The 20296-nt window shown below is 40.2% G+C and overlaps 7 protein-coding genes and 1 long non-coding RNA gene across 12 annotated transcripts; 4 read left to right on the forward strand and 4 right to left on the reverse strand.

Annotated features, from left to right (window-relative positions):
* Positions 1-83: 83 nt before the first annotated feature.
* Positions 84-1648, reverse strand: LOC116931132 (2',3'-cyclic-nucleotide 3'-phosphodiesterase). 2 transcript variants are annotated; one of them, XM_032938659.2, is made up of 4 exons: positions 1518-1648; positions 909-1283; positions 591-828; positions 84-528 (listed from the first exon to the last, which is right to left on the reverse strand). In XM_032938659.2, exons 2-4 carry the CDS (start codon positions 1230-1232, stop codon positions 191-193), a joined length of 900 nt encoding a protein of 299 aa, XP_032794550.1. In that variant the 5' UTR covers positions 1233-1283; positions 1518-1648; the 3' UTR covers positions 84-190. The 2 variants fall into 2 exon arrangements, with proteins under 2 accessions (XP_032794550.1, XP_032794549.1); XM_032938658.2 differs by having other exon boundaries at positions 1351-1584.
* A 19-nt stretch (positions 1649-1667) lies between these two features.
* On the forward strand, positions 1668-3015 carry LOC116931125 (ribosome biogenesis regulatory protein homolog). Its single transcript, XM_032938644.2, is given in 5 exon segments — positions 1668-1855; positions 1925-2177; positions 2244-2459; positions 2461-2639; positions 2701-3015. Coding segments are annotated over 5 exon segments (1071 nt in total). The 5' UTR covers positions 1668-1694; the 3' UTR covers positions 2963-3015.
* Positions 3016-3347: 332 nt separating this feature from the next.
* Positions 3348-5466, reverse strand: LOC116931118 (guanine nucleotide exchange C9orf72). Of its 2 annotated transcripts, XM_032938635.2 has the most exons (7): positions 5061-5466; positions 4777-4994; positions 4475-4708; positions 4309-4404; positions 4015-4229; positions 3761-3928; positions 3348-3690 (listed from the first exon to the last, which is right to left on the reverse strand). In XM_032938635.2, exons 1-7 carry the CDS (start codon positions 5323-5325, stop codon positions 3549-3551), a joined length of 1338 nt encoding a protein of 445 aa, XP_032794526.1. In that variant the 5' UTR covers positions 5326-5466; the 3' UTR covers positions 3348-3548. The 2 variants fall into 2 exon arrangements, with proteins under 2 accessions (XP_032794526.1, XP_032794525.1); XM_032938634.2 differs by having other exon boundaries at positions 4777-5465.
* A 51-nt stretch (positions 5467-5517) lies between these two features.
* Positions 5518-8079, forward strand: LOC116931109 (protein asteroid homolog 1). The gene is made up of 6 exons (XM_045178976.1): positions 5518-5761; positions 5827-6073; positions 6125-6405; positions 6470-6663; positions 6722-6836; positions 6898-8079. Exons 1-6 carry the CDS (start codon positions 5668-5670, stop codon positions 8016-8018), a joined length of 2052 nt encoding a protein of 683 aa, XP_045034911.1. The 5' UTR covers positions 5518-5667; the 3' UTR covers positions 8019-8079.
* A 2-nt stretch (positions 8080-8081) lies between these two features.
* LOC116931136 (phosphatidylinositol transfer protein beta isoform) lies at positions 8082-10240 on the forward strand. The gene is given in 10 exon segments (XM_032938666.2): positions 8082-8253; positions 8417-8447; positions 8513-8673; positions 9084-9183; positions 9255-9278; positions 9280-9333; positions 9399-9563; positions 9672-9790; positions 9872-9962; positions 10039-10240. Coding segments are annotated over 10 exon segments (804 nt in total). The 5' UTR covers positions 8082-8236; the 3' UTR covers positions 10081-10240.
* On the reverse strand, positions 10089-12707 carry LOC123475991. 2 transcript variants are annotated; one of them, XR_006651521.1, is made up of 10 exons: positions 12566-12707; positions 12036-12177; positions 11863-11973; positions 11676-11796; positions 11277-11570; positions 10887-11223; positions 10707-10817; positions 10439-10640; positions 10287-10334; positions 10089-10208 (listed from the first exon to the last, which is right to left on the reverse strand). It is a non-coding gene; the product is annotated as an uncharacterized LOC123475991 (long non-coding RNA). The 2 variants fall into 2 exon arrangements; XR_006651523.1 differs by lacking the exon at positions 12566-12707 and having other exon boundaries at positions 10489-10640; positions 12036-12175.
* Positions 12395-14633, forward strand: LOC116931120 (short-chain dehydrogenase/reductase family 9C member 7). The gene is made up of 12 exons (XM_032938637.2): positions 12395-12528; positions 12602-12715; positions 12779-12927; positions 13022-13234; positions 13308-13387; positions 13457-13559; positions 13637-13769; positions 13840-13951; positions 14013-14111; positions 14182-14270; positions 14333-14361; positions 14426-14633. The coding sequence occupies exons 1-12, from the start codon at positions 12401-12403 to the stop codon at positions 14593-14595; spliced, it is 1419 nt and encodes a 472-aa protein (XP_032794528.2). The 5' UTR covers positions 12395-12400; the 3' UTR covers positions 14596-14633.
* A 42-nt stretch (positions 14634-14675) lies between these two features.
* Positions 14676-20293, reverse strand: LOC116931107 (protein fem-1 homolog A). Of its 2 annotated transcripts, none has more exons than XM_032938618.2 (7): positions 19840-20293; positions 17721-17880; positions 17436-17636; positions 16947-17355; positions 16688-16851; positions 15886-16607; positions 14676-15814 (listed from the first exon to the last, which is right to left on the reverse strand). In XM_032938618.2, the coding sequence occupies exons 1-7, from the start codon at positions 19897-19899 to the stop codon at positions 15536-15538; spliced, it is 1995 nt and encodes a 664-aa protein (XP_032794509.2). In that variant the 5' UTR covers positions 19900-20293; the 3' UTR covers positions 14676-15535. The 2 variants fall into 2 exon arrangements, with proteins under 2 accessions (XP_032794509.2, XP_032794508.2); XM_032938617.2 differs by lacking the exon at positions 19840-20293 and adding an exon at positions 18512-19064.
* Between the last annotated feature and the right edge of the window lie 3 nt (positions 20294-20296).

Here is a 20296-nt window from a genome sequence, read left to right on the forward strand (position 1 = left end):
TTCTTTAACCAGTTAGATTCTGTGCAAAGAGATACCGGATGTAATCAATCGTCTGTGAGTGATTCGGAATTGTGAACGCCCTCCACATTTGTACCCCTTTCTAATGTTATTTCCTCACAATCAATCACATGACATGCCACAAAAAGTAAACGTCAAGCCAAAATCTAAAATGCTTCCTGTAGAACCACATTTACGATAGCTCTTTGAACATGGAAATTATAGCAGAGGAACATAACAGACATAGTAAAGCAAATGATGCTTCTAGTCCACGAGTACCGCTACCATAACCAAGAAATGTACTCTCGAGTAAAAACTGTTTGGTTGGGTAGAAAACCCATTGTCCTTCCCCGTAATTTCTTAGCCACCCTCCATTTGACAGATCATAGGTCTTTACTTCGCTACTATTGGTACCTTCCAAACGAATCAGATCGACAAGATCGTAACCTGTTGTAACAGCCGCGACTCCAGGGGAGCAGCCTAATGTCAAATGTGCCTTGCTGCCATAACCGGATGTTGGCTGAAAATTTCCTGATGGAAAAATTATAAAAAATGATAAATGCCGTCGCATAACTTACTTTCTCTAAGCGTACCCATAACGTCGGGGTCTTGATCTGTAGAGTTTTCCTTAAATGTTATGGAACGTTGGTAATAGGTAACGGGAGAGATTGGCTTCTTTGCATTCACTGCCGATTGCGGAGGGTTTCCTTCCGTGTCGTTTTGATTCCAAAGCAAGAGTTGATCATTTGTCAATTTGATACGGGCACCGAAGGTGCGGGGTGTCAATATCCAGCCAATAGAATGCAGGGTAGAAACCTGGTTTACACTATCCTTAAAAAATCAATATTGGTTCAGATCCTTCAAATAAATATTTAGAAGACCCTATATTTTCATTTTGTAGTTCAATTCACCTTCACCAGTTGTTTTTCAGAGTACTCTTCAGCCCCAGGACTGTAGTTGGGGTAAACTCCATTATACATTGCGGTACAGTGAAGGACTTCTTCTGGATTTTCTCTTGTGTAATGTAGTAAAATGTCAGATATGTACACTTTTTGAGTAAAGTTCTGTACATCTTTCAAGAAATTTGGAATTTCTTGTAGAGTGTCTGCCAAAAGTTTGTGACTTTTGCTCAAGAAACTGGAAGAATACTCAGGTTTAACAAACCAGCCATAGTATAAAGGCAGCTGACTGTCAGCTTTGGAATTTTTGGTAGCCTCTACCATTGAGATTGACATCACGATACAGCCAGCCAAAGAAATCAGCAGAAGAGATAATGAAAATAAATTCTAAAAAATAATAATTATTATGAAAAAAAAAATACAGGGAAAGTGGCAGAAAAAAATCAACTTTCACCATTTTATAGATTTTTATAACAGCACAAAGTGTCTTCACTTCTAGAACACACTAGCAAAGATATGACTGTCACTATACTCTATACAATTTTTTCATAGACTATTGAAATAAGGCTCTATCTCTCAGACATAAATTACACTAAAGTCTTGTTTGCACATACTACCAACCTGACAAGATATCTGTCACAGATTAAATATCTTCAAAGGCTTTAAGGATCAAGAGCATAATAGATTTTAGTTCTATCTCTGGGCTCAACACGTGAATGCAATGTTGACGGCCCGTGCTTCCACCTGACGGAGTAGTATTCAACTAATTGGTAAGAACCAGTCAATCAGCATTCATTCATGATGGCTGCTTCCATCGTTCAAAACGTGCTCCTGAAAGCAGCAGAAGATGAGGCAGAGAAACTGAAATCTATTCAAGTTGACAAAGTCGTTGAACTAGAATATGACTTGGGAAATCTTTTAGCTTATGACATCAATGACCTTGATGTTAACCAGCTAAGGTAATGTGTCTGTTACTTTTATTTAACCGTACACGTGTTTTGTTTTTTCACGTCTTATGTTTTGACCAGATCCGACAAAGAGGCATTTCTTGCAAACCTTTCAAGAGACAATGTTCAACTTCTGATCAATCAAATTTTTCAACTACCAACCCTCAAAGTAGACAATGAGGTGGTGATAAAATTGCCTGCTGGTACTACAAGACTTCCTCGAGCTAAGCCTGCACCCAAAGAAAAAGCTCTCTCTAAGTGGGAAAAGTATGCCAAAGAGAAAGGAATCACCCAACGCAAGAAGTCTAAAGCAACTTGGGATGAAGAACTTAAGGTAAGCTGAAAAACAGAAGTATGTAATGTTACAAAATAACCCCATGATTATTATCTTGTTCTTTAGAAATGGGTTCCACGATTTGGTTACAAGAAAGCTCTTGCTGAGAAAGAGAAGAATTGGGTGGTTGAAGTGCCAGGAAATGCCAATGATGGTATGGACCCGATTGCTTTACGTAAAACAAAAAAGCAAGAGTCAGTGGCTAAGAATGAATTGCAACGACTACGAAACATTTCCGCTCGAATGCAGAAGTCAAAGGCAAAATCAAAAATCAGCTTAGAGCCCAACTGAAAGACCCACAGCTGATCAGCTTAATCGGTCAGTTTTCATTGCACACACTGCAACAGCATCAGTAGGCAAATTTCAACCTAACCTAAAGGAACAAAAGCCCGTTTTAAAGAGTGGACAAAAGCGGCATTTCGACCCACTAGTAGGTGATCTGAAAAAAGAAACAACCAAAAGGTAAAAGATGCTTTTGAAACCGATAACGAGAATTACGATAATATGTAATCTTCTTTTCTAGTCTTGACATTTTGGATAAGCTTAAAAATAAGAAACCAAAACTAGACATTGAGAAGGCTGTGAATCGAGAATTAAATCAGCCAGGATCTCTTGACTACAAGGGTAAAGGAATCGAGAAGAAATCCAAAACTCAACTGAAAAAAGATCTTGGCAAAAGAAAGCATAAAGGAACGAAGGATAAGAAATTCGGTGGGAAAAAGGGAGGTTCCGCTGGACGTGCCCCTGCGAAGAAAGGCGGTAAACGGACAGGAAATAAAAACTAAAAACAAAACAACAAACAAAACTGTTTCCATATACAATACAAATGTGAACTTTCGGTTTTTCGAAGAACCCTATTCTTCAACATTATCATCCTTTTTTAAGTAATGCATTTATAATGCAATTTTGTGGGTAATCAACAAGAAAAGGAAAAATAATCCCTTGAGTTTGAACAGTTGGTAACTTAAGACTACTGACGAAGTCTGATTCAGTAATACCGATTCGTACTTTTTACGGAGTAACATAGTTAAACAGAAATAGCAAGCAAAAGCCGAACAATTCATTTTTCTACGGCTTAAGATAGTCAACATGAATATTCTAAAAGTAGAAAAATCACGAATGTCCTATTATCAATTATTAAAAGTAAAATTAATTATAACAATAAAAAAATTGCAGCGAATTGTTTTATTGTTCTACACGTCTCAAAAATAATTTCGCTAAGTAATCGATACGGTTTGAGGGAACAGAGTTCTCATCCGCATCTAGATACGTTTCACGCACACATCTCTGCATTGTTCATCTTTACATTTTCTTACATTGTCTAACAGGCACTGACCTTATTTGGACAATGAACCAGAGGAACGCTTTCATTTAAAGCCTGTAGTTGGCAAATATACGGGAAAATCCGGGTTTAAGTCTTTCCGCCGTAGAAACGAGAAGCCAAAAATCCGACTCGGCTATCTTCATAGACTTTTTTAGTTGACTTCTCATCAATTTCAGACTTTCTCCATTTCTAAGGCAATTACAAAAACAAGAAATTAGAACTATAACAAATAAATTTCGTGAATTTGTAGAGCTATTACGGGAAAGGTTTCGATTGAAACGCTTTGATCACATCATGAGCTTGTAGTGCCAATGCTTGATGGAAAGCTGCAATAATTCTAGACCAGTGTTCAGTATTATGAGTTGCCAGCTGCTCCAGACACCAGCGAACGTAGCGACTTGACTCACCACATGGACGGAAAACACTTCTGTTTTGGAAAGAATAAAGAACACTCATAATTACTTAAAAAAGGTACTAACGAATCCTATAGAGAAAAGTTACTATTCTATTTACTCAGTGGAAAAAGGAATGTTTGGTTGTCTTCGTTGGATAATGTTGAATTCTTGTTCTCGTGCGTGACGCTGTTTACAGCGATAGTGTTCGTGAACATTTCCAGAAAATCTTATCCTGCCTTTCTGCGTGAGGTCTAGTAGGGTTAGCGGGAATTCGTTCAACAAAATGTCGGCTGAGTTAATGTTTCTAACTCCATTGATGTTTTCCAAAAGCCCCTAGGATACGGTGTTGGTATTTTTTAAGTAGCATTTACTTCTATCTGAAAGCAGGAAAACTAGCCTTTTCTCTCCTTACTTGAATGAAAAGGCCACTGGAAAATCTATTGGCAGCATATCGTGAGCAAAGAAATTGATGGGTGTCTGGAAGAAAAAATGCTAATACATCTATGGCCTAAAATAGTAAACAAATTTGTTAAATTATTTCTGTTACATATTTGTTGGGATAAAATACAACGCCATACCCCATTGATTTGTTCTTCGCTTTTTCCAACAACACAGCAGGATCCCATTGTAGTAAGCATTGAGGTAATAACAACATCCCAAGCTATCTGGGACTTTTTAAACATTGTTTGTTTAATTGAGATGGGACTAGTTGGTGGAGACCTACTAATCCTTAGTGTGCAGCTGTCTTTCAGTATATGATGGATTTCTCCTAGCCATTCAGAAACAATTGGTTCTTCATGGTAATTTAAATCCTGGCAAATGAGCAAATTCTGAATTATTCACAAAAATAAATAAAGGACAAAACAATTTCTCCAGAAACCTGAGAAAGTCCAACTTTAAGTCTCTCCACTGTTTTGCTCAGAAGGTGTACTATAAGAGGCTGAAGGTTCCAGAATGCATCAAGGCCCTTCTTATAATCAAACACCATACTAAGTGACACCATATGGGGTTCTTCAATACAAATATTGTTGGTTTCTCCATAATTGTTTGAAAAGCACAGGCAGTAAAATGTTGCAGTTTGGGAGGCAAAACCGAGAGCTGGAACATTCAAAGAGATTTCATTTACTCCATCATAATCGGTATACTTTGTTTTGGCTAAGTGACCGGTTAGCGTATGAACAGAAATATATTTGGCAACTGAATCTTCATCAGCTTGCATGGAAAAAGTCTTCCTTGACGCACTTGTTTCATTAGTTGAATCAATGGCTCTTTCTTCCTTAATTTCAGTTCCTACTTCATCCACTTCATCACCAAAGGATGTGTTTTCACTAGAACACATGAAACCTGAAGTTGGCCATTTCTTGAGAATTTTAGGACCCACAACATTATCCCAGGCGGCGAATATGAAACTGTGAAGCCAATCCCCCATTTATCACAAGAAAGTAACTACTATTTTGCAATGAACATAACGTTTATTAGAACAACTTCTATTTTGTCAAGATTTCACTTTACTGAGTCAAGTTTTTTCTTTACGATTAGAAACGTGGACACAACTACGGAGCCTATGTGTGTCGTATCGACATTGAAGCTGCATGGATTTGTTTACTGCTGTTGCCAAGCAACCAGGGGAGAAGTTAGCAGACGACAATAAAATCCACGTGAATATATTTTATGATTGACATGTTTCTTGGCATATTTGTTGTTTTTGTTAAGTTAAAAGTTCTAAATGTCGGCTTAAAGACGCTTGTGCGTTAGTTGGCTACTTCGAAAAATGGGTATTAAAGGCCTTTCATCATACATCCAGGCGAGATCCGAGAAGTGCCTTGAAAATTTCAAGCTTCATAACTCTGATATAGTCATTGATGGTAAAGAATTGAAACTAATGATTCAGCTCAAATTTTATTTCAATTTGGAAATTTATTACATATAGGGAGCAACTTGCTACATTTTTTATACCTCGCCTGCCCAAAACAGAATGCATGCTTTGGGGGCGACTATAATATTTTTTGTGATTATGTTCGAGAAATATTCAGGCTGCTGAAGAAATGCAATATTAAGGCAATAGTCATCTTTGATGGTGGGATGGATGTGGGAGACAGGAAGCAGAAAACCAGGCTACTACGAGCAAAACAAAAGATTGTTGCTTCTATCAAAGTTAAACCCAGCAATCAGCACAGGCATGCTACCATGTTTTCCAAATAATACAGCAAATAATAATTTTTTTTTAGGATGTCGGTGCTTCCTTTGCTACTCAAAATTGCATTTCTTACTGTGCTAAAGGAGTTTAATGTTGAAATTGTCCAGTGTCAGTATGAAGCTGATGGAGACCTGGCTTCCCTAGCACGTGGTTTAAAATGTCCAATTGTCAGTAATGACTCAGATTTTTATGTTATGGACGTGGTTGTCATTCCTTTATCCCTAATGGAACTCACTGGTGCAGTAAAATGCAATGATGGATTTGCCATACAATGTAAAATTTTTTACATGACCAACTTCCTGAAGATTGTAAGCAAGTTTTATTCCTAATAACCACTGTTCCGTTTTACATAAATTATCCCGTAAATGTAGCATAGGTCACGAAGATGCCTCGATTTTCCCGCTAATGGGCACTCTTCTAGGAAACGATTACGCTGACAAAAAACTCTTTGAAAATATTTTCTCCCAAATTCACTTGCCTAAAAGTAAATCTATGAATGACCAACACAGAAAACTTCAGGGACTTTTGGAATGGTTGAAAGGCCAGACTGTGGAGGAAGCTATTGATCGAGTATCTTTATACTTAATCTTCTATTTTAAAATTTCTTTATTTTCGCCTCTTTTTCTAGATTCTTATGTTTGTCAAGAAAATTTATCATATTGAAGTGGAAGTAGCTATTCGAACCAGTCTAAACGCGTATAAGGATGAAAACAACGGGCACATGAACTCCGTCATCGACCTTAGTATTGAATTCTCAATTGTGTAGCTTATAGAATACGATAACTGTACTTAATTATATTTTAGGGGAAAAAGTAGTTACAAGCTTAATGAAGGAAGGCTTACCAGAATGGTTCTGTAGTCTATATGCGGATGCAGATATTCCACCCTGGGTCCTGGAAGTGATGCTGTCCCACAAAATGCCATATCAGTCTCAAGTGGAAGCAGTGGGTTCTAGCAACAGTTTCTGCTGCTGTTCCGATCTTTTGAAAGCAATCGCTTTGATTTGTTGGGATTCACAAATCGATTGTCAACTCAGGACATTATGGCGGAAGAATTCTGAGTTAGTATTTAAAAACCTGACAATATCACGCTTGGACTTCTTGGTAACCTTACCTGGACTATCTTCTGTTGGAGCCATGAAACTACAAGAGAGGCAGCAACTGCTTTTCGATATCATTCTTGACAAAAACATTGGCCGAGTCCTGGAGTTGCCAACCAAATGGCAACTGGTTTTTGCTACAGTTATCCATTGGATAAGGCATTCTCATTGTCGCGTTCGGAGCTACCATGTTGACGGACTAGTTGTCGGCCTTATTTACCTCTCCATGGTTGAGCCACGCATCGGTCGTGTTCGCAGCCTAAAGCGTCTAGAGAACAACGCGAATAAAGCGAAGGATGATTCCATGGTAGATTACGTCAACATGGCCAAAAACACATTTAAACTCCAAGAAATTGCAGAGAGAATGCTGTCACATGACATCAACTTTGACCGCGACATCGTGCACGTCTTGGCCGAATTTCAAGCAACTTTTTATTTCGCCCAAACGCTTAATCGAGTTCTAGACAGCAGTCTGCCTTGTGCATCTCCATCGGAATTTTATTGGGGGACATTTATTAACAATGCTGTGTGCTTATTCAAAGGTTACGATAGGTTAAGTTTGGCGGAAAAATTGTTTAGCGGAACAACGTCCATACTGTTCAAGACCTTCCAGCAGTACACCGAAATTGTCTACGAGCTAGCCCCTTCAAATCTGATGAACTGGGTACCGCATGGTCCAAATAAGCCAATAAAGCGAACCAAGAAACCTAAAGGAAAACCAACCACGGTGGAACAAATGTCATCGTCATCTGAAGAAGAGAGTACCATGAATGATAGTGATGTTGAGTTGGTTGGAAATCGCTTCAAATTGCTCACATTTACTTAGAAAATGTCACAATCTTTGAAAGTGTTCTAAAACATCATGCAATACAAATATTTAAAAAGGGGCGGGTACTTCGTTTGGATTCGTTTCCATATGCCTGTGTCATGTTCTGATAACGGACACGATAAAGTTACCTGGTTTACTAATATCCTGTCGCACACACCGAAAATTTGACCATCTTTCGTCACACCATCGTGCAAGTCTGCCACAAAGAACCAATTATGCTGATTAAAGAATTGTAAGTGCTCTCTCAATTGTTCTTTCCCATTTGTTTCTTTTACTACGTTTGAAGTTTGTCTAGAACTGATTGAGCAACTTTTGGGTCTATAAACAATGTGAACAAAATTCAAATGTTTTTTCACCACCATTTTGCTTTAACATGTACAATTATTTTTTAAAAGCCGGATTCCAATGCCCCTTTCTGTCGACGAGGTAAGTCTACTATGTTAGCTAATAGTGTATCGTTTAAAAAATTAGGATCTCTTTTTCTCCCATAGTATCAGTTTGGTCAGCTGTATACGTTCTCTGTAGAGAGTTTGAACAATACCGGTGGCGGAGAAGGAATCGAAGTCATTCGATCTGAGCCGTTCAAGGATGTTCCCATGAATAACGCAAGTCACAGTGGCCAGTACACGTACAAAATTTATCACATGGGCAGGTAAGAGTCGATTTTTGAGACCGTACTAATGGCATAATCAATAGAATAAACATTTCAAAAGAAGGATTTGATTGAAAGGGAATGTTTCCCAACTGGGGCTGTTACAATGTGTCCATAAAATTGACAAAATGTTTTCCATTCTTACGCAAGTTACGGCAATGGATTGGGTTGTCAACGTTTATCTTGTAGCATAAACTGGATTACATAAACCAATCAAGTATCATAGACCCATGAGCTCCAAAGAATTTTTTGACATTATCGGGATTCCCAGATTCGTATGGTTGCATAATCGCAAAACGGGATAAGCTATCAGTTTTTCTTACTTTGTTGTAAGGTTATGCACAACGAATATCCTATATTTCCCCCAATCGCTTCCAAATATCTTAAAATTATTTGTTTGTTTTTTATAGCAAAGCACCAGGTTTTGTCAAAGCATTCATGCCAAAAGGCAGTTTGGAATTTCACGAAGAATCCTGGAACGCTTATCCGTATTCTAAAACAGTTATTACGGTAACGGGAATGTCTTACGTTTTTGTTTCTGAAGGGGCTAACATCGATGGTTTTCTTGACTGATTTGATAGAATCCCAAGTTTATGAAGGAAAATTTTCCAAGTGATAATAGAATCGATTCATCACCCCGGTGGACCGGATGTTGACAATGTTTGCGACATTAATGAATATTATTTGTTTTCCTCTACGACTTACAAGTTTGGACCTTTCTACAGATTTTGGGTTTGTCCGAAGAGATGTTGAAAGAGCGCGAAGTCGTCCACATTGACATCGCCAACGATAAAATATCATCGAAGGATTACAAAGCTGATCTCGATCCAACTATCTACCGTTCGAAAAAAACCGGGCGGGGACCGTTAAAAGGATCGTGGCAAAAGTCGGTAAGAGATAAAATGTTTAACAAATAATAACTGAGGATTACTGTCGAGATAAACGCATAATTTTGCTAACGCTCTTTTCTTTTGCATGTGGCCTATCGACGAACGCAGAAGCCGTTAATGACATGTTATAAGCTAGTTACAGTTGAATTCAAATGGTTCGGATTTCAGGGGCGGGTTGAAAACCACATTATGAACACTGAGCAAAGAATCTTTAACCTCTTCCACCGGTAAGCACAATTTCTTATCAGGAGTTAATCTATTTAGGAAATGGTCTCAAATCACCAGATCTTTTGTTTTGAATCCAACAGTCAAATTTTTTGTTTGTTGGATGATTGGTGTCAAATGACCATGGATGATATTCGAAAATTTGAAGACGAAGTAAAAAAGGAGCTCGATAAAGTATGTTGTCGATAACATGTTTAGAATTTCGCTAAGACGAACAATGCTAACTTGTCAAATATTCCGGGTTTTATAGCAATTGAAACGTGGAGAACCTCGTGGAATGACAGCAGAATGAGAGAAAAATATGAAAGAACTCCTTACATTTATTGTTTCCAGTGCAGTCTGAAGTATATGATGCCTCATACGCGTATTGCACTCTTCTTTTTCAATTACGTACTTCACCGTTGGTGTTCATGCCATGCCCTGTGGTCGATACATGTATAGAGAAAGTCGAATGATGAAAGTGGTTGAATTATTGAAAGCTTTGACAAAAGGACTCACCGTATCTAAACGTGACGTTCGCTGCTAACACTTCCTCTAGAGTATATGCTGGTATAAGAAGAAAAAAAGACACAAATTGCTATCATAGAAGCATATCGACGGACTCGCTTCGTCAAGTTTCGCATGCAAATATTTAGTGTTGCTAGCCTTACCTCATGCTATCAATCAAATATGGCATGCCTGCTACAGCAGTTTTATGTACCTTATCAAAGTACGTAATACGCATTTCGCCGCAGAGCTTTGTAGGTATCAGTTGTACGGTCATTTCATTGAAATTAAATTCAAAGGAAAATGGCCGTAATGCGATCTTGTTGCTGCTGCAGTCCGCGTACGGGTAGTTTGTTGATCGCTGCCCTATACATGGTAAGCAAAGATTTCACTTTAGATTATGTATACGTTTAAATTATTAATTTTATTTACTAGCTTTTCACTGGACTTGTTTTGCTTGGGCTGGGTTTGCTACTGGCTTACTTCAATAAAAGTTTGATACCGTTTTTGGCTTCCATCGTACGTGACGAGCCAGCCAACGACCTAATAACCTCAAATGTTACGAGTGAAACGCCGAGCGCTACGGGTAAAAGCTATTAACCCAATAATTACAAGTACGATGTAGTAAACTGTGTTCCATTGTTGATTTTGCAGCCATGCGTAACGTGATAATGGCGAGTATTGTACTCAATTCACTCTATTTTTTACTGTGTCTGCTCCTGTTTATTGGCGCGGTGAAGGTCGGTTTTGGCGATTCATGTGTTTTGTCTTGGTTGCAGATTCAAACTTTCCAATCGTTTTCGCATGTAGGAATCTTGGCGTATTCTCATGCTGTGGACAATAGCCGAATTTTTCAGGCAGCTCCTCTTTTTTACCGCATTTGTTTTCTTAGTCTGGTGTTGCTCAATCCTCGTCAGCAAGAAACAAATGGATTGTAACACCTAGCGAACTGATGTTACCCATTAGTACAACGTTGATATAATTTTGTTTTACAGATGGTACTTCAATACTCCTTTGCGTCCTCATGCTTATCGTGATAGGTAAATCTGCTCCATAACGATAAAAATGCTCTTGCTTTATTTCTTTTTTTCATCGATCTTCATTTCCTGCGCAGCTTCGGCTTTTTACTTTTGGCTTGCTGTTATCGCCGCAACGCAAGGATATCGTGAGCGAGAGCGGTACGTTTCGCCTCAGGAAATAAAGCTAGCATATCCGCATAGCGATATGTCTCTGATAAACGACTAGCTTGTGTTATTGAGATTTTCACAGGTGTTTCTTCTTTTCTCAAAATTGAATCTTGGTTTATGAGAAGCAGATCATGAAGGTTGAAAAAATTAAAAAGATGTTTAATAGTCAGCGTCATGAACTCATAAATTTGATTTAATTTTTTTTCCTTTTTACCTTAGCATTCCTCAACTGGTGGGGTTGCAAGTTGCATTCTTGTGTGATTGTTTAGAACGAAAAATTGATGTCGTCTCAGATGATTTGGTTCATTTTTACTTGTGTTTACCTTAAAAGAACACTGGGCAATGTTCGTATTACGGAATTTGTAATGGGATTAATTTTAGTTTATTTGATATTTACTGACCTTGTTAAAGAAAAGCGGCTTTCACGTATGTCTGTTGGAAAGGCTATTATGGTTGCTTTTTAAAGGAGTGGTTTCAAAGGTTGCGGTTACATAATTGTGAAGGCTGAAAAACTACTTAATGTTTTCGTGGTTAATGGTGGTAAACAAAAAAATCCCAGGCAGAGATTACGTACATCGTATACTTGTAGTTACTCCGGACGTTTCCGCCTACCACAGGGACTTTAACCCGTGTTTGCTCAGCCAAGAAAAATCTCCTCAATTGCATTTTATGGTTCCTTTAGTCATTTTCAGTCCTCGTGTTGTTATGTTTTGTGTCTAAAAGGCGATAAAAAACAAATAACAGAGAGATAACAGTCAGCATATTTTTAACTCTACATAATCAGGCGTCAAAAGTTTTTCTCGCCATTAATACTTTCAGTACAGTTGTGGCTTTTGACGAGCGTCATTTTACATGAAACAGTAAGAAAGATAGTTTTAAAATATTCTACATTATTATTTCTAATCGCCCTTCGGCATGTTTAAACAGATTCTAAAATCAATGCAGACAGCGCCATCATCTCTGTTGAAGGTCTCATCTGTTTGTTTACAACTCTTTTTTCTTGGTGAATTTCCATCGCACACAATAAGCCAAAAAAGCCTTCGGCAGTACGTGCTTTCCGGTAACAGGTAATACTCGTCAGAATGAATCAACAATTTCTGTTACCAGTTCTAGCCATTTGTTAAAACTTCGTAATCGTAGACGAACTGTGGCCCCCAAAGGTTCGAAAATGGTGGATACGTTCCTGCTGCAAATGTTATCCAAGAGAAGAAACGTCGTAATGAGTTTAATAGGAGCTGCCTTCTGTGCTGCCATGTAAACATTCTTTCACTGTTCACTTGTTTTTTGTACTTGTAATTAATTATGGTCTCTTTGCAGGTACGAGTTCATTGGTATAAAGATATTAGGCACTTTTGGCATCCTTTATGTTGCTTTCCATCTCAGTGATTTAATGACAAAATTTATTTACAACAGTCTACCCAGACGATTGATTGACAACACCAATGACAAGGCTGTAGTGATCACAGGTATGTAATCTCACACATTATGGCTCTATCAGCAACACGCTTGTTTATGACCCCAATTTCAAAATTTACTTATCTGTGAAATGGCTTGACTCAGGTTGTGACTCTGGATTTGGTAATGCACTTGCAATCAAATTAGACGGTATTGGGTTCAAAGTTTACGCGGGTTGTCTCGACGTGCGCGGGGAAGGAGTCCAAGAACTCAAGGCAAAGTGTTCTAGTCGGCTGCACCTGATCCCGCTAGATGTCACAAAAAGTGATCAGGTTTCCGCAGCCACTCACCTGGTTGCTTCCACCTTGGAAGATAGAAGTATGTCGTAACATTAAAACGTGTTAAATCGTCGAGTTAGTTTAACCACTAAAATTATTTGTTTGCTCATCAGAATTATGGGCCGTGGTGAACAATGCCGGTGTTGCCTGTTCGTCCGAGATAGAATGGTGTCCCATCGACATCTTCGAAAAAGTACACGACCCAAAACTAAAATAAATGGAAGAAAATCATGAATTAATATAATTGTAAACATAATGAAAGATGCTGGAAGTTAACACATTAGGAACAGTTCGTGTAACGAAAGCTTTTCTACCACTGCTGAGAGAATCTCAGGGTCGAGTTGTGTGCGTTGCATCCATGGCTGGTAATAAATATTTAATTCAGTATATCTCCTAACAATATTTAAGGCAATATCGTTTTTTTGTTGATATTTTAAAATAGGTCGAGTTACCGTTCCTGGATTTACGCCTTACTCCATGTCAAAGTTCGCCGTTGTTGCATTCGCTGATGGACTGCGTCGTGAAATGCAGAAATGGGGCATCAGCGTTCATTGTATAGAGCCAAGTCTCTACAAGTAAAACTAGCCCACTTTAAAGACATAATTAAATATTCTAATTCTTTCTTTTATGTTTGGAATATTTCAGAACCAACATTTCTGTGCTGGAGCCATTGTACAACAGTTTAAAGAATTACTGGGAACAGTGCTCAGACGACGTTCAATCGTCATACGGGAAAGAATATTTCGAACATTTTAAAGTGAGCACGTGATCATTTAAAGGAAAGCAATCTACATAGTAACGTGAAAATATGCTTTTAGGAATCCCTGGGTGATCATATGAAACGAGCCAAACCTGAAGGAAAGATAATCGAAGTTGTGGACGACATGGTCGACGCCGTTGCTGGGACAGAGCCGTTGGTATTATCCATTAAAGAATCCCTTCGAATTTTCATTTTCAAGAATTCGAAAATATTTTTTTTCTTTATAGTTGAGATACGTGCCAGCCATGGACGTACAGTTTCGTTCTCGTCTTCTGATTTCCATGCCGACTGAAATGCAAGATCACGTCCTTAATCAGTATGTAAAAAATTTCTAAAATCAAACGTCACAATAGCTAATCTGTATATATTTTGCAACAGGTATTCTCCAAAAATTCCTCCTGCAGCAGGTATGTAAAAAATATGCATAAAACAGGAAAAAAATATAAAGATGTGATTGCCTTTCTTTTACAGTGGTCGCTAAAAGGAATATACTGCCACCTCTTAAGAGCCCGTATGGAGGGCAGAAAAGGCCACCTCTACAACGTCACATGTCAATGCCGATGAGGGAAAAGAACCTACCGGAAACCTTGCAAGAACAGGAAGAGAATGCTGAACCCGCTACAGCCTTTAAATTTTCTTAAATCTTTCAAGAGAAAAAGAATTACATATTTTAAATCTAGTGGGTTTTTGTTAGTGACACTCCAACTAATTGTTTTGGAGATTCCAATGTAATATGCAGTGTATTGCTAAATATCAAAACTAATGTACAACGACAGGGTACAAGGTCCTGCGGCAGAAGCAGACAAATGTACAGATCACATCCCAAATCCTTACTTTTTGTGACTCAGAGCAGAAAAGGGGGGAGGGGAGGGGAGCATAGCGAGATGGAGGGAAGCATCGGGGTACACACTTTTGACAACGATACCGCCATATTAGAAGAAATTCGCTTTTACAATACTTGTAAAATGTTTCGTTTTAAAACACCTCTCGGTACATTTGAATGATGGAAGTACCGAAACGCACAAATTATATTCAGATTTCCTTCCCGAATAGGCAACCAAAGGTATTTGTAAACCCTAGCAACTACGAAAACAACTTAACTCGCAGAAAAATCAGAATCTCCAACACACGACCCTCTCTTATTCTTTTTTCTTCCTGTATATGTATATATACCATATAGCATTAAATTAAACCTTCCCTCCGGGAAAAAAAATCCGCACGCAAGGACGCACGCACGAAACGAAATAACGAAAGAGTTATTCGACAGGGCGTACACAAATCGAACAAATTTAACAGAAACAAAAACCTACTAAAACTGCCGTTGCATCCCTTCATGCGCCAGTAAAGCGCCAGTAGCGTCGACGTCACAAAAAAAAAAAAATCTAAACTGAATAACAACCGGGAGAATAGTCGAAGGGGGAGGATAGATCCCAAACGGAAGCCAACCATAAATGAAACAGGAAAAAATAGGGAAGGGAAGGCCCTAAATGTTAGTGTCTTACACCTGCAGGAAGAATAACTGTGGGAAGAAGAGGGAAAGATGTTTCCAGCGTAAGTTGTTGCTGCTGGATTAAAGATAGTTCAATGTTTAAGAACGAAAGGTTGAAGCGTCTGCGGTACCAATCCTTTAAAAAGCAACCGGTGTTGACGGATGACTCGGGCACACAGACACTTGAGCGACGTGTATTGAAGCGTGTTGACAACCTCGTGGATGGGCTGGACCTTCTGCATCAGTTGGGCGAACGATTGGCCTTTCAAATTGACTTGATCCAGATGACATCCGCGCTGAAGAACCAAACTTACCGCCGAAGACGGACACGGCTGGGTCTGAGCCAAGATGTGCAATGCTGTGTTGCCGTCCTGTATGATCAAATAAGTAATTGAGTAATATTAATGATCTCAATTTGTCGAAAATCTATTAGAATAATTACATGATCGGTGGATTCCGGATCGGCTCCTACATCTAGTAAAAGCCGGATGACGTCGGTGGAGGGAAAACTGCAGATGGGATAGCGACTAAGTAAGGTACTGTCTCTTGTGCAGGCCAGATGGAGCAACGTGTAACCATTGCGGCTGCGGGCATTAAGCCGGACCAGATCGTAGAGTGACTTTCTCAGCGCATGATGCTGAAGGCTGTTGAGTGCCGGCTGGATCTTGGCTAAAAGGAAGATGAGATGGACGATGATGCCCAGTGTTCGATGGAAGTAGGTCAGATCACGTTCAGCAGCCGCCACTTTAGACAGCTGTAACGTGCCAGCACGGATTTCACGGACTGCTCGACTCAAGACGGCCATGACGTCTGAAAACGACAGAGGCGGAATGTTTGGCGGACTCCTCTGTGGCGCCATCAGACCTACTGCTGGTGGCGGTTGTTGTTGCTGCTGCTGCTGCGCATTTGGCTGCCGGTTACTCTGCACCGCTGGCCCGTTATTGTTGTTGCGCGTTTCGGCATCACGTTCGGCCATCATGAAACTGAAAAGCTCGGCGAACGAAAGAAGCGAGCTATTGGTCATGGGGCTGAGCGGCTCCAACATCGACTGCTGCATTTCAAGGGCATACATCCACAATCGAATGCATCGGTTAAAATTGCCCGTATCAGCATACACCGCCCCGCGATATCGGATGTAATACGAAGTCTCCGGATGAGCTGCGCCTGTTTGTTTTTTTCCAATCATATCGATATTTCACGTTGCTCTTATTCACGAGCTGTGACCATACAATAGAGTTGCATACCTAAAATCCTTTCGCGAACCAACAAGGCTTGCATCCGCATTCCATCTGGATCGGAGACGGCCTCCTCGAGTTGCTCGACGGTCGTCGCTTCTAGCGTATTCTCAAAGGCGGCGATTGGCGACTGACCTTGCGGTTTGGGCAACGAACACACGCCGCTCTCGTATCTGAAAATGATATACGGAAATGAATCGGTTTTGAAATGCCGCCGTTAACGACCAGAATCTACTACTAAGACAGCGATGATATTTTGTATTTTTACCTGATCTGCATGGCTTGTTTCCAGTACTCGAGGGCACCGAGCATGTCGCGCTTGCGGTCCACGAATGTGGCGCCCAAAAGTTCCAGTGCGTCGATCTTCTCCTTCCGACTGACAGTGTCCAAATTGTGGACTATGTATTCAACAATGTGCGTGTGGCCAGAGACGGCGGCAGCCAACAACGGGGTCATCCCGTAAGAGTCGACCACCATCTTGGCTCCGCTGGACAGCAAAAGTTGGAGTATCTCCAAGGAACCCGATTCCGCGCAGTCATGCAGAGCCGTGTTACCCTTGACGCTCTTGCGGTTGACGTCGGCGGCTAGCTCTATCAGGTAACGGGCGATTTTCAGATGGCCCTTGTAACAGGCAATCATCAAGCAAGTGTGGCCGTGACGGTTGGCCACCTCCATGTCTAATCACGCATGAATGAACCACCCCCGATTATTTTCACGTGAGTAATTTTTCAATCTTGGATTTTTCTTTCTCACTTACCGGCACCGTGATCAATCAGGTATTTTACGATTTCAAAGTGACCGTCGAAACAGGCGGCCCGTAACGGCGTTGAATTGGTTTTCGTGGTACAATTCACCGATGCCCCTGCTCGGACCAGGAAGCGGACAATGTGCACGTGGCCAGCCGCGGCAGCCACCCACAACGGCGGAGCTCCTTCAATCGTTTCGCCGTCGAAAGTCACTAGAGAACAATATCATTTCCTCGTTATTTCACGAGAGAACAACCCGATGGGTACGCTTTGTTTGTTTAGTCTTAATAGTTCACCTGAGCCAGCCTGTTCAATGTCGGCGCCACAACGTTCGACCAGGTATTCGACGACGTCCAGGTGCCCATTTCGGCACGCCATCAGCATTGGAGTGGCGCCATTCGTCACTGCCGAAACAAGAAGTGCCACTTCATTTCGTGCACGATGATCAAGGAAATCCTGCAAACACAAAAATTAAAAAAAAAAAAACGTGAGTAATTGCTATGTCGAATAAAGACATTTTGTAATAGAACAAAACGAAAATAGCCAAGGTAAACGAAACACACAAGAAATTGATCGATAACAGCCATCAAGAGAAAATCATGTGCACGTACGTCGTGGAAAAATAGCAAACAACCTTGGCCAATCCCAATTTGGGATGTAGAAAGTCGTGCAACAACGACAAGAGCCTTGACTTGATCAGGAGCCATTTAATCAGATTATGCGTCACTGGAAAATCGCCGAATCGCACACACAACCGGATTTGAAAATAGTTTCATCCCAAAAAATAAAATGGAAGATTTCGATCGGATACGCATTTTTGGTCACGCGTGAAATAGATGTGGGTATAAAACATAAGAGAATTTCAAAAAAAAAAAAAAAATTTAACAGAAATTGGACTGAAACGAAGGACGGTCGCAAAGAAAACATACGATTAGAAAACTCGGTCATGCTATCAAGGCCGTGAAATGACGCGCGGGAAATTTCGGCCAACGGCACGGCTGCATTTAAATATCGTGGTCCAAATGAGATGGTCACGTGTCCGATTTCGGTAAAAATAATAAAAAACAAAACAGTTCTGGCATCTTACCACACCGTCTAAATGTTGCCTATCGGCAAATCCGGCAACCGGAGCCGCAGGATGTGGATTCCTAGCTTGAACCAATTCTTCATCGGCAATTTCGAGCCTCCATTCCTCCTGTTCAACATCTTCCTCTTGTTCGCCAAACGGATCGGCTGCCACCGCAGCCGCTCTGACTAATTGCATACCAGCTGGAGGCTGCTGTTGCTGCTGCCGGAATCCTCTTTCTGGGAAGCTCAACTTTCTTTCACTGTCACGTGATCGACTCGATACCAATCGCTCGGTATGCAATCTCGGTTGCTCCTCGGGTGCCACTGTATTAATGCCCATAAAGTCGGATTCTTCCATTTGCACATCCCAGCCACCTTCCGCCATGATGTACAACGGAAACCCTGTTCTATATTTTGTGTGTGCTGCGCAACAATCACGGATACTTGCAACACGACGGGGTGCTGATTCACGACCCACAAAAATATAAAACCATTCAGGTTTTTTTGGGGTTTTTTTTTACAACTATTTGATTTTCGATGTAGGCGAGTGGGTTGCCAAGTAACGACTGAGCTCTCCGATCTAGATACAAGAGCCTTTTTCTTTCACTCGCGAGGAAGTGAAGGCCCCCTGCGAAGGTTACGTACCCCAGCAAAAGGATTTCTTTGCCGAAAAGGATTTGGTTTATTGGTAGCAGGCACTTGGTAACAGCGCGGTTGGAGTAGTGGTAGTAGTAAAAACTTAAAAGAAAAAAAAACAACGTGTCTTGCCAAAAAAAAAGAAAAAGAGTAATACAGAAATCTTCCGGAGTAATTGACCTTGAAGGCCTTCCGCCATTCAACAATTTCGGTAGATTGCTGATGGTGTTGGCTATGGTATCCCCACCAAGGCTCGAAAATGAAAAATTTACGACGTGCCAGAAAAAGCTACGCTGTTTCTTCTGGTACGTTAATTGTAGAAGATCATATGGATCACACATTGTAATATTTTCCAAGGACGCAAATTATCAAACGACCTCGTTACCTTCCCCAACAGTATTAAGAGCTGGTTGGCAACAATATTGAGGGTGGGATACAATGTTTGCCTCTAAATCTTGTCATTATGGTGGAAACTTTATTGACTTATTAAACAAATCTCGAGATAAAAAGTCGAGAACGATTGGAATGATCAAGTAAGATCAGCTTATGAAAATAAAAAGACAGAAATAATTAACTAAGTGATTCTAGTGCATACAATGAGGAGTTTCATGTTATCTGAATATTGGGCTATCGAGGGCTCGAGAAACGGGGAATTCCGAGAAGAAACACGAGAAACTAATCAATTTGTTTTTGTTTTGTGTTTCACATTACCTTTAATCGTCGTAGTTTACCATCACGAGCAGCATTGAACACCACGTTGTGATATTCCATCACGAGGCTAGTACTTATCAGCTCTCTGTTTTGCTATTTAGTGTTGTTGTTGGCGAAATTCTACGCCATATTTTCTAGCTCGGCGATCTTCTTTTGTTTCACAATGCAGTCGGTCGCCATGGATCGTCGTCGTTCGAGTTTCCTTAGTTGGGGGATACGAGTTCAAAGTCACCCACATATGGGCATTGACGTCGTTGTTTCCAGACACTACGCCATGTAAAATGGGCTAGTAGAATCACTTACACAATATTTCACCTTCACTCTTTCGGTATGACGAATCCAAGCAGAGAAACCAAGTCAACTATTGGGTGATGATCTCGAGAGCTCATCCACGAGAATCGTATGACCCTGTACACAATGCAACAAGAAAAACTTTCTGCTGACGATACGGGGATTT

This window comes from Daphnia magna, linkage group LG9 (genome assembly GCF_020631705.1).
Source record: "Daphnia magna isolate NIES linkage group LG9, ASM2063170v1.1, whole genome shotgun sequence".
NCBI classification, from domain to species: domain Eukaryota; kingdom Metazoa; phylum Arthropoda; class Branchiopoda; order Diplostraca; family Daphniidae; genus Daphnia; species Daphnia magna.

Bases quoted from the DNA above. Each gene is read 5' to 3' on its own strand.
- LOC116931132 (XM_032938658.2), bottom strand. The intron at 829-908 runs GTGAATTGAACT...TGATTTTTTAAG, and splicing joins CTGAAAAACAACTGGTGAAG to GATAGTGTAAACCAGGTTTC. The intron at 529-590 runs GTACGCTTAGAG...TTTTTCCATCAG, and splicing joins TCAAGACCCCGACGTTATGG to GAAATTTTCAGCCAACATCC.
- LOC116931118 (XM_032938634.2), bottom strand. From the start codon at position 5,325: ATGGGGGATTGGCTTCACAGTTTCATATTCGCCGCCTGGGATAATGTT. The intron at 3,929-4,014 runs GTAAATAGAATA...TTTCCAAAACAG, and splicing joins AACATTCCTTTTTCCACTGA to AAGTGTTTTCCGTCCATGTG. The intron at 3,691-3,760 runs GTAATAGCTCTA...TAATTGCCTTAG, and splicing joins TTTCAATCGAAACCTTTCCC to AAATGGAGAAAGTCTGAAAT.
- LOC116931109 (XM_045178976.1), top strand. From the start codon at position 5,668: ATGGGTATTAAAGGCCTTTCATCATACATCCAGGCGAGATCCGAGAAG. The intron at 5,762-5,826 runs GTAAAGAATTGA...TATTACATATAG, and splicing joins CTCTGATATAGTCATTGATG to GGAGCAACTTGCTACATTTT. The intron at 6,074-6,124 runs GCATGCTACCAT...ATTTTTTTTTAG, and splicing joins AAACCCAGCAATCAGCACAG to GATGTCGGTGCTTCCTTTGC.
- LOC116931120 (XM_032938637.2), top strand. From the start codon at position 12,401: ATGCAGACAGCGCCATCATCTCTGTTGAAGGTCTCATCTGTTTGTTTA. The intron at 12,928-13,021 runs GTATGTAATCTC...GGCTTGACTCAG, and splicing joins CAAGGCTGTAGTGATCACAG to GTTGTGACTCTGGATTTGGT. The intron at 14,271-14,332 runs GTATGTAAAAAA...ATTTTGCAACAG, and splicing joins CAAGATCACGTCCTTAATCA to GTATTCTCCAAAAATTCCTC.
- LOC116931107 (XM_032938617.2), bottom strand. From the start codon at position 18,877: ATGGCGGAAGGTGGCTGGGATGTGCAAATGGAAGAATCCGACTTTATG. The intron at 16,852-16,946 runs GTAAAAATACAA...TATCATTTTCAG, and splicing joins AAACAAGCCATGCAGATCAG to ATACGAGAGCGGCGTGTGTT. The intron at 15,815-15,885 runs GTAATTATTCTA...TTGATCATACAG, and splicing joins ATCCGGAATCCACCGATCAT to GACGGCAACACAGCATTGCA.